Genomic DNA, 16,601 nt, shown 5'->3' on the forward strand with positions numbered 1-16,601 from the left:
AAACAGATAGAGTATTGAATAGTACACTTGTCATGCCAGATTTCAAATGCTCTTAAAATGATAACTAAGAACTACTTTTCTATTTTGTAGGAGTGCCTCAAAATCCTCTTCGTTTGATGTTCTTTTCCTCGAAAACAAAAGCTTTATATGACTTTAATAATAGAGATTCCTAAATATAGCTTTCATATCTTATCTTATGAGATTTTATTTCGTGATGATACTACATGATAACACTTTTTATTCTTTTTGTTAAAAATATATTATACCATGACATAAAAAATTTGATATATTTATACGAATCATGCATTCCACAAGCACACAAAAACATATTAAAATGGACATTTACATTGTTCTAGAAAAAACTAGGACAATTAAGATGCAAATAGCTTTACATAATGATGGAAAGTAATACAAATTAAGAAGTATATCCACGCTGAGCAACCTGGTGAATGGTATGACATGAACAATGAGTGATCTGTCTCTAGATAGAGACACTGTTTGGAATTCCTTTACCAGTAAGTCCACCTTCCCTTGTATAATCCGTAGTGTTCGGGTACAAGAGAGTGTATGGTATGTTAACCGGTCCGGTCCGGTTCTTCAACCTCTTATCGTTGTTTCTCCTTATAATATTGTTCTCTATCACTTCTAAACTCTTCCCAAACCGGTTGAACGCCTCTAAAGGCTCATCATCCGCCGTCCAGTTCGGTGAATCTCTCTGCCCTAAGTAAATCTCGTCCGTCGAATGCATAGACAAAATCTCAATGATGGAGATACCAAGCAGAGTTTGTAACTGCGGCGTGATGGTCTTCAAGAACGCCACTTCCTTGTTTTCCTCCAGCTCAGTGTACTCTTTCGTACCCGGTTCAGGCATGAACCGACGGCTGACGGTAGGTCGGTTTGGGAGAAAACCAGCGTAAGGGTATTGTCCGAAGTTGACTGCTGCGTGAAGAGCAGAGGCGATCCAGATGATGATGGTGCATGTTTCGATGAGTTCGTCGCGGGTTTGCATCAACGGCCACCATGACTCGTTTTGTATATCGCTGTGACCTTCGGTTCGAAGCTCGGTCCACCATGATTGGATCTCTGTATCGGTTTGGACGGTTCTGTCATTCTTGTAATAGAATGAGCAGTACTCTGTCACCCACGTCTTGATCGCTGACCAAATCTCTAAGCCGTCCACTGCGAATGGATAGTCCTCTATCAGAAGTTTAACTCCGTTATCGCTGCTCGGATCTTCAACAGCAACTCCTCTGCAAGAACAGGGGTTTTAAGGTTACTTCTTACACAAGAATTTAAACGTTTACTTGTTACACAAGAATTCAGAAGGTTACTTGTGCATCAAGAAACAAAGAAAAAGTCTTTATATGCATACCGTTTAAGGAGATCTTTGGGGAGAGCCTGATCAGTGAACACCCAGCTCTTATAAATGGAAGAAGACATCTCCATGGCGTAACGACTAGGGAACACCGTTCTCTCCAGAACTCCATCAGAGTTTATGAGGACATGTCGCGCCAATGCGTTGATGTTCATCGTGTCACGGAAATGAGGATGGAGAAGCTTATAGATCGGATGGACCACACTGAGTTGCCTATTTGAAGCGATTATGAACGGTTCAATCACTGCATGAGTCTGCAACCTACAAAAACAATAACATAACCGGTTACTTCGTACCAAAATCACTAGGTTGTTTTACAGTGTCACCATTTAGTTACCAGTGGCTTATAAGCTGGTGATAACCGGAGTCATTAACCGCGGCGTAAGCCTTGGCAAGCTGCCAAACCGATCCCTCGACGCCTTCTTCTGATGGTGTGAAGATTTTGCTCACAGATCCGTGCGATTCACCTTGTGCGTGTGGAAGACTCAGCTCTATGGCTAGAGGCTTCAGTGTTCCGTCTTCTTGAAGCAACAGAAGCGTTCGGGTCGCATAGGTTTTAGTGTTTGTTGAGTTTATCCGTGTCAAGTATGGCATCAGTGCGTCATGGTGATCCAATATGTATAGCTTGTTCTGTTCCAAAGCCTTTTTATATAACACAGAACAAAGCCAATAACAGTTATGATATGACAAGAAAGATTTTACGTGTGAACCAAGAAAGGTGTGTAATATACTTACTTCTTGTACACTTATACCGTTCATGTGTGGTTCTATGTGCTCGTTTCGTATAGAACTATGTTGGTTTCCATATTTTGCAGAATCTAGATAACTCTTCGGAGGAAAATCCTGCAATGTAATTTTTGTACATTTGGTTATATTTTTGACATTTTTTAATGATTTAGAGGTTCTAGGTCCGAATGCCCATGTATTCGTTAGGACGACCATCTTATACGAATGAAAAAAATTAAATTGAGTGATTTGATGAAAGTTAAACCTTGAGAGTGAGACGACTTATAACCACCGGATTGAGTCCAGCAAGCATTTCTCTCGCAAACTCTTCATCGGTTCTCCAAGCTGATCTACTCTCTGTAACAACATGAATCATCTATGTCAAAGTCTGTAAGCATTTTTTTGGGTAATCTCTAACTGTTTATTTAAATAGACTATAATTTATAGATTACGTTTGAGGACGTCAGGCAAGGGAAACTTCAAGAACCGTTCTCCATCATTGCGAACGAGCTCACGAAACATCTCCCATGGAATAATATCACGGAGCTTAGAAATGGTGTGACCATTAGCGAGCTTAATACTACCGTCATAGAGGTGAAAAACGTCTTCGAACGAGTCAAACTCGTTGATAGTCTTGTCGCAAAGAGAGGCTATTTCAGGGACGAGTACTTGAGTCACCGACTTGAGTGCGTACGCGAGGAAATCAGAGAACTTCACGTGGCTAAACCGCTCGTCTCTAGGTACGTAGATGTTCAGGTTTAGTAATGCAAGCCTGCTCTCGGACTTAGGGTCTGATAAAAAAAATGGTGACGTATATGTCAAGTAACTATTGAGTTTTGCTTTATAAGTAATGGTTTTGAATGTTGAGTTGACTAACCGGATTTGGTTGGTTTACGGCCGGTTTTTCCTCGGCGAGGATAAGGGAATTCAGGTGAACCGCCGAGAACCGGACGGGCTGAGTCAGGACCTTTGTCGGGAGCACCCAAGTCGTTGTAATAAGCGTAGTCGTAAACTCTGTCCCATTCTTTGAGTTCTCCTTCTTTCTCGTCTCCTCTTAGATTCTTTAGCTCTTCTTCTCTTAGCTCTTTAACTAGCTCCGGTGTTTCGCTTGGAAGATAAGCCTTTTGTATTTACATAAAAATAAATAGAAACAGAGAAAATATATTAAAGAATGCCAATCACTTTAGTAGTTGTCCGTACCGAGTTACAGAAAAGATTCTCTTAATTAGAGAAATAATTGCAATAAAGGCAGAGGATGACTTGTAAAGATAGACATGTAAGGTCCGGTTTCATTTTTTTTTGTCATGTGTTACACACGCACACGTAAATTCCAGAACTCTAAAATCTAAAATACAATCATAATGAATATCTCAAAAGATTATGTCATATGGATTATGATTATGCTTCGTATCTATCTTATTAAAACAGAAACATTATGTTGGACCTAACATTTATTTTGTAAGTTTTTAAATTAAATACAACTTTATACTTTATAGTTAAACCTACATTAAATCATTAATATTCTTTTTTTTATATTACTATTCATGTTTCCAAATAATATACTTATTTTTCACAACTATCAATGTTTCCAAACAATATATTTTATACTACTATCAATGTTTCCAAACAATACAATAATTAATCTTAATATTTTATATCTATCATTTTCTCTTTAAAATTTTGTAGAAACATCATAATTTCATAAATTGCAAAATAATGAACTTTAAAATTTGGATTATAAGATTACAAATTATGAAACTATTATAATTTAAATCAAATGAGATTACATATTGGCCATCCATCAATTCAATCGGTTAGTCTCGAATTTTAGTGATTTTTGTTAATATGAATATTTTAAAAACCTAAATTGAATTGTCAGATCTCCAGATTAACCGGTATAATCACAATCGGATTGAATTTAGAAACACTGATTTAAATGCAAAAATATTTTAAATATACTCTTTAAAAGTTACCAAAATATTTGTTAAGTTATTAGTAAAATTTTTCATCGTAAAATATTCCGCGCTTCCAAAGCGCGGGTCATAATCTAGTACTTTATATAACCACTAACCAACCAGTACCCATTAAACTATAACAATTAAATAATTTAGTCACCTCTACCTATCCAGACAATAATAAAACCAAACAGAAATGTTTTTTTTTTTTGAAACTGGCCCAAACAGAAATGTTCTCAAATTAAAAATTAGAAATATTGAAACTGGGGTCAAAGAATATTTTTGACAACTTTTGCACATGGACAATCAGAGCAATCCAGATTAGTTATATAAAACTAGGTATTTTCCTGCACCATGTGCAGTAAGAAATTTTTCAAAATTTAATTTATATTTAAAAATAAGGTCTATTAAATGTTATAGATTTTTTTACCAATATTTAAATATAGATTTAATTTAGTTAAATATTAAAGTAAGATAAAATGATTTTCTTAATTTAAAATTATATTGAAGAATATATACTTATACATTTAAATTATAATCTTAGATAGTATTTTCTATCTATTTATATTGTTTAAATATATTAATCAATTTGTATAAAACTAATAAAATGATATAAAATTGTATAATTATCAAAATTTTAAACTAAACAATATTTATAAAAATTGTAAATATATAAGAAACTAATGATTTTACGATTAAAAATCTAATTTTTTAAGAAAATTGTAGCAATTTTTGAAAGATTTAGTAATACAAATTGTTTAATTATAGAAAATAAAATAAAATAATATTTCAAAATTTGTAATGTTATAAATGAATGTATTTATTTTATAGATAATGTATGAGATATTACCATATTTAAAAAGGTTTACCAAAAATAAATATCAATATTAAATATAATGTATGAGTTATTACCATATTCTAAAATTTTTACCAAAAATATAAATAACCATTAAATGAAATAATCCATGTCATATTTTTCCGGAAGCTATGTCATCAATTTTAGTAGCCATGTCATATTTATTTTGTGAAACTGATTGTAAAGAAGACATGTGGCAAAATCACTCTCAAATATAGTCTAGGGGATGCCAAATAGAATACTCTTAATTAGTACCTCGGTCGAAACATGCTTTATATTATTAGTTTATTACTAACCCCACTTGTCTCAATTTCCTTTATAGCGTTTTACCTTGTTGGAGAAGAAAACGCGGTAGGAGCGGTATCTATGGCTCGGATAGATCCAAGAATTGCAAACGAAGTGTATGGGACCGCCTTCACCGCCAGGGAAGTTGCGAAGAGTGAGGGACTTAAGGTAGAATTGACTACGGTGGTGGTTCTTGATCACAAACGCAGCCGGTGGTCCCATAGACTTGTCCCAATCAAACGTCACACCAAACGCGGTTTCTTCTGCGGTTACTGACGTTTTTATCTTTGTCACCCATTTTTCCAGATGTGCTGCTTTTCCAAGTCTTCCTCTCTTCTCATTGGCTGGTTTATATTATACAAAATATGAAAACATTACTTTCTTAAAATAGAACAATGTTAGTGGAAGCACCGTAGCCTACTGGTTAAGGTTTAAAGGCTTCGAATCCCAGACTATGCAATTTCTTGCAGATTACAGGAAATTCAGGTTTCAAGTCACGGAGAGAGCGATTTATTAATGGAAGGCTACAAAAAAAGGAAAAGTGTACAAGAGATCTTCAACATGGTGCAAATAAATCAGGTCAGGAGATCTTCATAGGACGGCTCGGATGATGCAGTTAGGGGTGTCAAAATGAGCTAGCTCGCTCAGCTCAACTCAGCTCATAGTAAGCTCGGCTCTTTCATGAGTTAGCTCATATCAGCTCATTTATTATATGAGCTTCAATATGTAAACTCGTACTCGGATCATCTAGATCATGAGTTAAATGAGCTAACTCGTGATCTAACACAAAATAATTATAACTATATTAAATTAAACATCGATAAAATTACTTCTATAGTATTATTCAAAATTTAATAAAACTATTAATCATAAATAACTTACCGTGAGTTCTGAGTTAAGATAAGCAAAGTGAGAGGAGACGTATGTCAAATTTGAGATCAATGAAATTTGTGAGAGAGATGATATGGTTAACGTAGGTTTATATAGAAAATTTTGATAATTTCTAAACAGGATAGTCTCTTTTTTTCTTTCTTCGGAAAAAGTATAGATAACTTTTAAAAGTTTTATTCCTATATTACTTATGTATATTTTAAATTTTAGTTTTAAAGATAAATATGATAAATATAAAAATTATCTTTTTTCATAAGAAATGAACGAGCTCATGAGTCAGCTCATGTTCATTAACGATCATTCATATAACTCGTGATCTTTTTTAAGCTCGATCATTAAACTCATTTATTAAATGAGCCTAAAATATAGTGATCATACTCATGAAAAAATGAGCTGAGCTGAGCTAACTCATGAGTTGTAACTCATTTTGACACCCCTAGATGCAGTTAGGCGTAGATCCTCATAAGGCAGATAGTATTGTCGGTTGTCGAATCGTCTATGTAAATTTTCTCATAATTGTAATATCATAATAAATCAGCGTTAAAAAAAAATAGAACAATGTTTTATCTTTCAAAAAAAAATTGAACAAAAGAAATCTGGTAGGGTTTATTTTAAATGTACAGTACATGTAAAACAACAGTAAGTATACTAGAGTGTGGCTAACTAATCTTCAGTTCTTTCTCTGGTCAGATTGAAGTTACTATAAGATTTGAAATCCACGATTTGATTTTGACCAATTGATAATAGAGAATCAAGACCACATAAACACCCGAGTAATCATCAGTTTCATCATGAATAAAATATGCAAAACTTTAGTGAAGAAATCTTATTCTAGGAAACAAAAGAGTTTACTTAAAGATGGGTCTGTTTCTATGTAAACGGGTCAAGTTAAAGAATGAAAGAATACCGGGGTGAGGTTGGAGAGAGCTGATGAGGTGGAGAGAGACACGACGACCAAGAAGCTCATGGATTCGATCGAGAAGAGAAGCCATGGTGTCTTTGAAGTCGAGAAGGTTCTTCTTCATTACAACTACTTCTCCTTCTATCTTCATTGTCTTCTTGGTCTTCTTGTCCTTCACATCTTCCTCCACCGTCTTTGTCTTCTTTGTCTTTGGTTTGACGCATAAGATCTCTGCGATATGGGTATGGATCATGGCGATATATATTGCAGAATTTTCTCTGAGTGCGAATGAAGAAAAAAAAGAAAGAATGAGATTCTGTGCTTGGAGAATGACGAGAAAGATGTGCGATTATATAATGTTTCTTTTCATCGACTTTGCATTTGTATACAAGTATATGATGTGAATGTGGTATTATACTTATATTGGTACCTAAACAAGAAGCAAAAGAAAATATTGCCAACAAAAGTTTATTATTATTTTTGGTATACAATATTAATATATGATAACGAATGGCTTTGGAATTGATTAGTGCATGCATTCCTCTCCTTAATATCAACAAAGGTTTTGTAAGTTGTAACACGGAGAAAAATAGTGTTCACATTTTTTAGTATTACCAGTTTACCACCAGTGATATGTCTATTTACCTGTGAAGATTGAATGTCATTTTCCTAAGTCAAGGTCTTTTAAAAGGTATTTTCTTCTTTCTTTTCGACTTTGTCTACCTACTTCCTTCCTATGGCTGCTATTTTTTTTATTATGATTGGATTTTTTTCTTTTGGTAAAAGATTTTTTTTTTTGCACAACTGTTAATATCATATAATTAAAAATTTGATCTTACATATGGAATGTATACCAAAGAGACTGAGACATCTTGGCAAAAAAGGAATAAAAGCAAGGTGAAACTTAGAAACATAGACAATAGAGCTAAGCTATCTAAGCCATAAAGACATCAAATTCCCAAACTGCTTCCTGTGCTTCCTTGCAGTTGCAGTGATTGAGTTCCTTACTTCCCGGTCTATGATTGCATTTTCCTTTAATTGATAACACGCATTTCATGGAATTTAAACAAGAGTTGCGACGAACTGGAGCATTGTACTTGTAGACTTTTTTTGACCTTCGCTACTAAAATCATGGATTCATCCCTGCTCAGTGTGATGTTTAAACCAAAAGACCATAGGACCTAGTTGAAATAAAAAAGGGTGGTAAACCATTCTCTGGAGAGAAAATGTGAAAGCTCCGGTGGCCACGCACTGTGATAATCTGAGTGTAAGCGGATTCGAACTCAGGTCCCGTAGGATCTATAGAACGCCATATTACTATCCGACCACGACATGTGATTACATATTTTACATTTTAATAAAATTTACTTTGGTTATTTTGAAATAAATGTAGAACAATAATATTTAAGTATAAATCATGTTTTGTTTGGTTGAGTTATCATCATCCGGGGATGGCGATGAGAAGATCAAATTGATTCCTAATGAAATAGCTATATATATTAGACTGTGTGTACATTTTTTTTGTAACAAGAATGTGTGTACATATTTAAATAAATATTGGCAATAGGCACCATTTGCTAATAATATAGGTTTATATATATAAATTTTGACCGACGAATATTTGACTATCCTACTTGTAGCCATCATGAATCAACTATCAACCACCCTTCTATTTTTCTCTGGATTTGCTAAAATTTATTCTATGTTTTGTTTGTTTTGAGAAAAGGCATTCTAATTTATTCTATGTTTCTTTTGCTTTTACGTCTACGTTTGTTTTATTTTATCTAACAACTCATTAATCAAAGATGCATGTAGCATGTAGCATCTGCACCCTTGAAAGCATATCCAAAGAAAAGTACCTGGAAACAAGAAACAAAAAAAAAATAGCAGAAGAATACAATGAGCGATTTGTCTATTCAATAATATAAATATATATACATATATTTATATAGATACTACAAAACAATTCATTCAAAAAAAAGATACTACAAAACAAGTGTTACTTCTAAAATATACTACTAATTTGGAAACTGTTTACATATACTACATTAAAGTAAACATGGTGAACATGTTACTACTTGATCCTTAGTCAATGCTGGTTTAACGATACCTTTTATTTGAAACTAACAATACTTAAGGCTTCAGTCAGCCACTAACATACAAAGTTTAAAGGTTATACGATTTTAATAATTTGAAAGAGTTCATTTTTCATCTAAAAAAGATGATATATATTATGCTGTTGACTCGAAAAGAACTATGTTAAATCATGTTCGGTTATGTTTGTCGTTAAGGATTTTGAATTTTGGGAAGCAAAAGCATTCAATAACGTTTCAAGCATTTGTGCGAACATCTTAATCCTTTCAATCACTTCATATCTAGTCGTGGAAGAAACACCAAAAGCAACTATGATTAAAATTGTTTGACAGCTTCTTATATCTCGTCATGGAGAAAACTAAACAATGACCGAAGAAAGCGACTTTTCATACAACTAAAGTAGAAGCTGAAACAAAATATTCATATGTAAGAACACTAGTTATGAAGGGACAAGAATCCAGCAAAATAATATGGGAAATCAACGATCAACAAATAGAAATTAGTTCGTAGAAAAGTTAGGAGAAACAAAAAAAAAGGTTGAAATTGCTCGCTGCTGATACAAGCCCATATCTGTAAAAGCATACAAGAGAAATATCGGTCGAGAGAGACCTTACTGGAGGAGGCGTATACCACTGTCCAAAACATGTTTTCAACCGTATTTGGAATCAACACGTTTGAAAAGTGCAATGATTTTTTTTTTCTTTTGTAACAATGCAATGATATAAATAATAATTTAAGAAAAAGGTTCTGATGCTAATTTTGTTCTTCAGAGGTGTTATTCATTGCTCGTAAATATGGTAAGCTAATAGTAATGATAAGGAAATTGGTAACAACGTTAAAATTACACGAAAGGGATATTGGCGTTGATACTGCCCATGAAATCATAAAAAAAAAAATCAAGTGATATGTGAACCACATGCGTCTTGATAGGGATTGGTGGTTTGTAATTATTTTGCACTAGGAAAAACCCGCCCTACGGGCGGGCGAATAAACAAATTAACAAACAAATTTTTTTAAATGTTTAATTTATTTTTAATTAAACATAACATTAATTTCGCTAAACGAATTGAAACCCAAGAGGTCAATGAAATCAAAATTTATGTTTCAATTATACAGTTTAGCATTTGTATTTGTTTTCATTTGTCTTGTGTTGCTGTAAAATTTTTTTAGCTGAATAGTTGATGTAATTATTAATTTACTAATTTTGCATGGACATTTAGTGTGTCTCTTTAGATTGGTGATTTGTATTTCTTTTTTTTAATTATTGATTGCTGGTATTTATTTTGACGTTTCAATATGTTTTTTTGATATAACGTTTCAGTATGTTTATTTTAATTTTTTAGTATTTGTGATGTTATATGTTTAGGATGTTAACTTTTTTTTGAGGTCACGATTGTAGTTGGGTTTCATCAGGAGTTTAATTGTTCACGTGGTTATAGCTACCATTTTACTGCAATAATGTAAGTTTACCATGTTAGTTCCATAAGTAATTCTATGTTCACTTATTTTTTAAAAAGAGTTTTAATAATGATGGTGGTCGTATAATAACATGACAGTTTAAGTTACGATAGTCTTTTAATTCATAGAGTTAGTTTTATTATTTTAATGTGATCATTGTTGAATCTACATTATGTTCTTTGTGTCTTTGTGTAGATATGCTTTTTTGGCTTCCATCTCAACTTATATGTTTTTTTTTGGGTATCGCATGAATTATTGATCCCTTGTGATTGGTGATTGTCGTATTTCATCCCTTATCTCATTGTGGACACTATTTCTAATTCAAAGTTTTTCATGGTCTGAGTATAAATAATTTATATTTTGTCGATATTGGGTATGTTTTATGTGTACCGTGTCCGTAGTTGTACATTTTTAGATATGAAGAAATTTTATATATTTCTTTGTCATGTTTGTGTGAGGTATATTGTAGAACATTTTCTACGTACTCCAGGCTTCGATTCCAAACTTCTTACGAAAATCTTAAGAAGATTCAAAGTCTCGACCGTTATTATTTCTCGAGGTCACAATTTGTGAATATTAAATATATATGTGAAGAATTTAAGGAAAATATCCAAACAGGTTTGTATTTTCTTAGAGGATCATGAGGTTGATAGGATTGATTCCATAAATCTGTTTGGGTGGAAAAAAACGTTGAATTAAATGAAGTTGCAGAAATCTAAATATATAAATAGTTCTGTTTGTTTCCAAACACTTACAGTCGGTTACAAATTGAATGTTTTATGTACAGAAGTTCAATAATATCTACACTATAGAGAGACCTGATTTTTACCCTAAAGAAAAGAAAAAAAAAGAGGTCTGATATAAGGGATTCGAAAATAAAAGGTATATGGGATTCATCTCTATGTCGACTCCCTTCTAAAATTATTATTACTGAAACCATCTGATTACATAGCCTTGGTTCATCTTTCTTGCTTTCACAACACGTTTACACGATTCAAGCAGTTTGGCTTTTTGGAGTTCTTTTTTAAGTTTTTCCACCTTAGCCACTTCAGCCCTACAGATGTGAAACATGAGAAGTCATTATCCACAGATCAACCACAACAAAATCTCTTTTTAGAATCAACAAAGTTTGGATGCATTAGCAAAATCCCCTTTTTATATCGTCCATCTCTTTTCTCATTTATTTCAACTTATACGGTTTAGCCCTATATTTCTGAAACATGAGAGGACATAACAGGTTATCTTAATAGCTATATGTTTTAAAATCAAACAAACTCAGATGCATAACACCATTTTTGCTTACCTTTTAAAAAGACTTATGGCTTTAGCCAACGACTGTAACTTGAGAAGGACAAATCAGATGGAGAGATAGACAAAAGAAACAAACTACAACCACATAAGCGAGCAGAATTCAAAACCAAATTTTTTGCTGATCCCTTAAAATTTATCCATAATATATATCTAAGTTCATGGTACCAAGCAAAAAAAAGATGAATACATGAACAAAAGAAGTTGGAGAGTGTCACCTTTAAGAGAAAGAGAAAAGAACCCATACGATGTTATTGACCCTCTGAAACAAAAACAGATTCACCACCAATACATCATAAGCAAGAGAAAACACAACTTTCGCATGGAGTACAGGCTTGTTAGGAAAAAAGTAGGAGTCTTTAAGAATTTAGCCACCTTATGGATCTAAATGGAACGACCCCGATACAAACACCAAAAACAAAATCGAATACAAACCATAAGAACAGAACCGAACTACATAAACCCTAAGAGCAAAATCGAACAACAAAAACCCTGAAAACAATAAAATCTGGACGGAATCAAAAACGGTGCCATCGCTAAAAAGAAAGGGAGGTAGTCATACATATGATTTTTTCGGGAATGAGACTAACCTATTTATAGTTGAAAGTTCACACAATGGCAGTAATGGAGATACATTGAATGACAAATCGTGGGAGGAATGGGAAAAGGTTGTTAATGAATGCATTAAAGACGACGACTGAATGCATCCGACTTCTGTAACGTTTCGCCGGTGAGTAGAAAACCATTTGATAAGATACCGGGTGCATGCTCTAAAAGGACATGTCGGGAACGATGGTTGAAAGATTCTACGGAGGAGGTTCAGCACTTCGGCCGGCGACCTTGGATATTATTCCGGAGCGATAAAAACGAAGACCAAATGTCATGGATTTTAGATTTAGATTTAAAGCCCACACCCAAAATATAGCCCATATCTCTTTTACAATTCCTTCAATGAAACTGTGCGTTTTGGCTAAGAGGGACACATGTCAACTTGTGAAGCTTTGAATTAGTGACATGGCATCCCATGTGGACACCTTAGGAGAGATTCAAACTCTATTTTATATAAATAGATTATTACGTTCGCTGTTTATCATATTGTTTTGTGTGACATGATGAGTACTACTAGTAGTACACCATGTTTTATTGTTGTGTTCCTGTAAATTGTTATTAATGTTTTATTTTGGAGTACCGGTCTAACGGTCTATAAAGTTGCAAGCCAAATTTAAAATTTATGTTTCTATATATATATTTTATTAAGATTACAAAATAATATTAAACCTATTATAATATTACAAAATAATAATATAAAGTTGCAAACCAAATTGGAGGATCATCGGTTTGCTTGGATATTATGGTATATTTGGAAAGCAAGGAATAATAAGGTTTTTATCAATTTGGATGTTGAACTTATGGATATCCTAAAACTAGCAGACACATAATCAAAGCTTTGGAAGGAGGCACAAATTCCCCCTACACCAGTAATAGGTCAACAAAATTCGGATCTTCCGTCCATTCCAGGACGGTGGTGTTTTATTGATGGATCCTGGAAGGATAAGGAAATCTTTTCGGGACAGGGGTGGTATAGTATACTTGAGGGATATGATGGTCTTATGGGAGCACGGAATGTCAGGGCTTCCCTATCTCCTCTCCACTCAGAGATAGAAGCTTTAATATGGGCAATGGAGTGTATGCGGAACCTGAGGCAGTACAGGGTTACATTTGCGACAGATTGTTCTCAATTGGTGAAGATGGTTTCGGAATCAGAAGAATGACCTGCTTTTGCAACCTATTTAACAGATACCGAGACTTTAAAAGGAAACTTTCATAGTTCAGATATTATTTATGTATCTCGCACGAAGAATCAAAAGGCCGACAGTCTCGCTAGAAGTGCTATGAATCAACCGACCTTTGTCGTGCATATGGATGCAGAGTTACCCGTTTAGTTTACAGAGTCATTTTGAGTCTGTAAAAGTCGATGACAAAAAAAACAAAATAATATTAAACAAAAAATCAAATTTAATAAACAATTTATAGAAACTTTTATTGTTGAAATATATTTTTTTGCATTTTTCTGTAAAATCATCAACTATATCTATGTAGTTAAGTTTTTTAATCATAGTTGTTCCAATAGAAAATATAGAAAGTTCATTTAATATTTTTGTGACATGGTGTAACACAAATATCTTTTCATCAGTTTTAATTTTAGAAAACTTCTTTCAGTTGTGTCGATTAATACCAAAATGATTAATAATATACGCTAAGTAATTTATGTGTTCTAATAACAATCTTCCGTTTTTTTTTCAAAACTTAAGCACTTCTATAGGCTATCAAATTTCACATATCTTGATTTTTAAAAAAATTTCGGTTCTACAAATAAATCATAGCCAGTTATGTGTGAATTCATACCATTCCTTAAGTAATTATAAAAAGGACTTAAAATCATATATTAAAACTTATAAAACTATAACAAAGATTTATAAAGTCATTTATTTTGACTTATAAATTATATTATAAAATGTAATAAAATTTTAAAAATCTTTTATGAAGGTTTCTGAATCATATAGAAGATATAGTATATTATTTTAATATATATATATAAAGAATAAAATTTATATTACTTCTAATGGAAATTGCAATAGTTGTATCTTAGAATTTTCTATATATAACATACTTAATATTTTAATAACTGATACAATATTAATCTAATTCTATGAAAATAACCATTTAAACTTTGCCAAAAATTAATATTGTAAATATGTTTTCGTAATTCGGATGTCCCAATTAATAGTTTGGATGACTTGTCCTTTCGGGCCGGCCTGATTTTATTATATGAATATTTAATAAACGTTGACCTATCAGTTGAATTTTTTCTTTTACATGTGTAACTAACTACCAAGGGAACATTTTTTCACAGAACTCGGTTATTTATTTGTCAAGGAAATAAATTGTGGTTGTTTTCCTTTGCTAGTGGCATAAAAAATATCTTGGCCTTATATTGGAGGAACTGTTACTGTAAAGGCAATGTGTTAGAGTCGATCTAAAAATCTGCATCGTATAAAAAGATATTTTGTAAGCGCAACGTAAATTACCGCCATTAGAAATTTTGCATCATATGAAAAGATATTTGTAACTATATTTTATAAATATACATTAAAATATATACGGTAATACTGTATACCTGGTCCCGAAATAAAGAGATAAATACGAGTTAAAGTCATGAGCCCACAAAGCTCAATAGGTGGACCGCTAGCTCATTTGGATCTTGCAAAGTGGGTTCTTTTATACCTTTTTTATAAGACATTTTTTGATGAGTAACTATTGAAATTATCTCTAGGATGAATACATAGGTTCACCAATTAATTAAAAAATATTCTTTCAACTCAGTATATTTTTAAAAATAAATAAAATATTTTGTCAAGTTATATTATGTTTTTAAAATAAATAAATAATAATAGTAGTTGCAACAAAAATTTTGTTTTATAAAATACTATCGGGAAAATACTAAATCCTGAATTATAAACTTTAGATCATTGGTAAACTCCAAAATCTTGGTAAATCTAAAACTTTGGTAAACCCTAAATTTTTGAATAATCATAAATTTTTGAATTTTTTAAAAAATTATTTTCAACAGTCAGCAAAACACTAAATCGTAAGTGTAAACCTTTAATTATTCACTATCTAAGGATTTAAAATTTACCCAAGAGTTTGGATTTATGATTTACTGTTTTGCTGTTAAAAATAGTTTTTTTTTTAATTTTGTTTGCAACTACTATTAGTTTTTATTTATTTTTATCTTTTAATTTTAAAAATTTTAAAAATATAATATAACTTGATAATATATTTTTTAATACTAAATATAAAATAATCAAATTCTATTGGTTAATAAATTATAGGTTCACCCCAGTAGATCAACCCAATAATTACTCTTTTTTGATACTTCCTTCGAAGCTGAACTCCATTCACTCAATAAAAATCTGGAAACGAAAAAAAAGGCAAATAAGCAAATATACAGGTGCTAATTTGGTAAAGGTTGTACGTCTTTTAGAAAGTTTGCACGCGTGAGCCTTGTATTTCCAGACGATTTCCGTCTTTTGACTATACTTTCCAAAATTCTGTTATATTCAAGATTAACAATATAACTAGTTGGTTTGCCCGCACATGCGGGCATAATTTTCTTTCAAATATTTATTGATGTATATTTATTAATTCAAAAAATCATTATAATAAGTTATTATTTATATTTTCAGAAAATCTAAATTAAACATCAAATTTTTATACAGTAAAACTTGTATAAATTAATAATGTTGGGACTACACCAAAACTATAATTTTTTATTAATTTATAGAGAATATTAATTTATCGAAATACTAATTGAACCAAAAACTCAGTATGAGACTATGAAATTATATTAATTTATAGATTATTAATTTAAAGAGGTTATACTGTATATGATCAAATATTTTGATAAAAATATATATTTATTATTGTATTAGAATTTTTAAAACACTCACATACTTGAAATATTTTAGAAAATATATTTATACAAATGTTTTTCAATTATTAATATTTAATTGTAAATTGGTGTATATCTTAATTTTTAACTTCTATAATTAAAAGATAAATTTTCAAATAACAATACAATATATAAGAATTATCTTTTTATTTCTGACAATATTAATTTATAATCTATTATAACATATTAATAATAATATTATTAAAGTAAAATTCGTTTTTTAAGTTTTAAAATTGAAA

The 16,601-nt window shown here is 31.8% G+C and overlaps 1 protein-coding gene and 1 long non-coding RNA gene across 2 annotated transcripts; both read right to left on the reverse strand.

Annotated features, from left to right (window-relative positions):
* Nucleotides 1–274: 274 nt before the first annotated feature.
* Nucleotides 275–7,257, reverse strand: LOC108807444 (linoleate 9S-lipoxygenase 5). The gene is made up of 9 exons (XM_018579733.2): nucleotides 6,996–7,257; nucleotides 5,243–5,541; nucleotides 2,979–3,222; nucleotides 2,554–2,892; nucleotides 2,367–2,458; nucleotides 2,111–2,218; nucleotides 1,713–2,017; nucleotides 1,373–1,636; nucleotides 275–1,250 (listed from the first exon to the last, which is right to left on the reverse strand). Exons 1-9 carry the CDS (start codon nucleotides 7,240–7,242, stop codon nucleotides 482–484), a joined length of 2,667 nt encoding a protein of 888 aa, XP_018435235.2. The 5' UTR covers nucleotides 7,243–7,257; the 3' UTR covers nucleotides 275–481.
* A 4,004-nt stretch (nucleotides 7,258–11,261) lies between these two features.
* Nucleotides 11,262–12,867, reverse strand: LOC130501456 (uncharacterized). Its single transcript, XR_008939679.1, has 2 exons — nucleotides 12,440–12,867; nucleotides 11,262–11,595 (listed from the first exon to the last, which is right to left on the reverse strand). It is a non-coding gene; the product is annotated as an uncharacterized LOC130501456 (long non-coding RNA).
* Between the last annotated feature and the right edge of the window lie 3,734 nt (nucleotides 12,868–16,601).

The sequence above is a fragment of the Raphanus sativus genome, unplaced genomic scaffold, assembly GCF_000801105.2.
Source record: "Raphanus sativus cultivar WK10039 unplaced genomic scaffold, ASM80110v3 Scaffold0201, whole genome shotgun sequence".
NCBI classification, from domain to species: domain Eukaryota; kingdom Viridiplantae; phylum Streptophyta; class Magnoliopsida; order Brassicales; family Brassicaceae; genus Raphanus; species Raphanus sativus.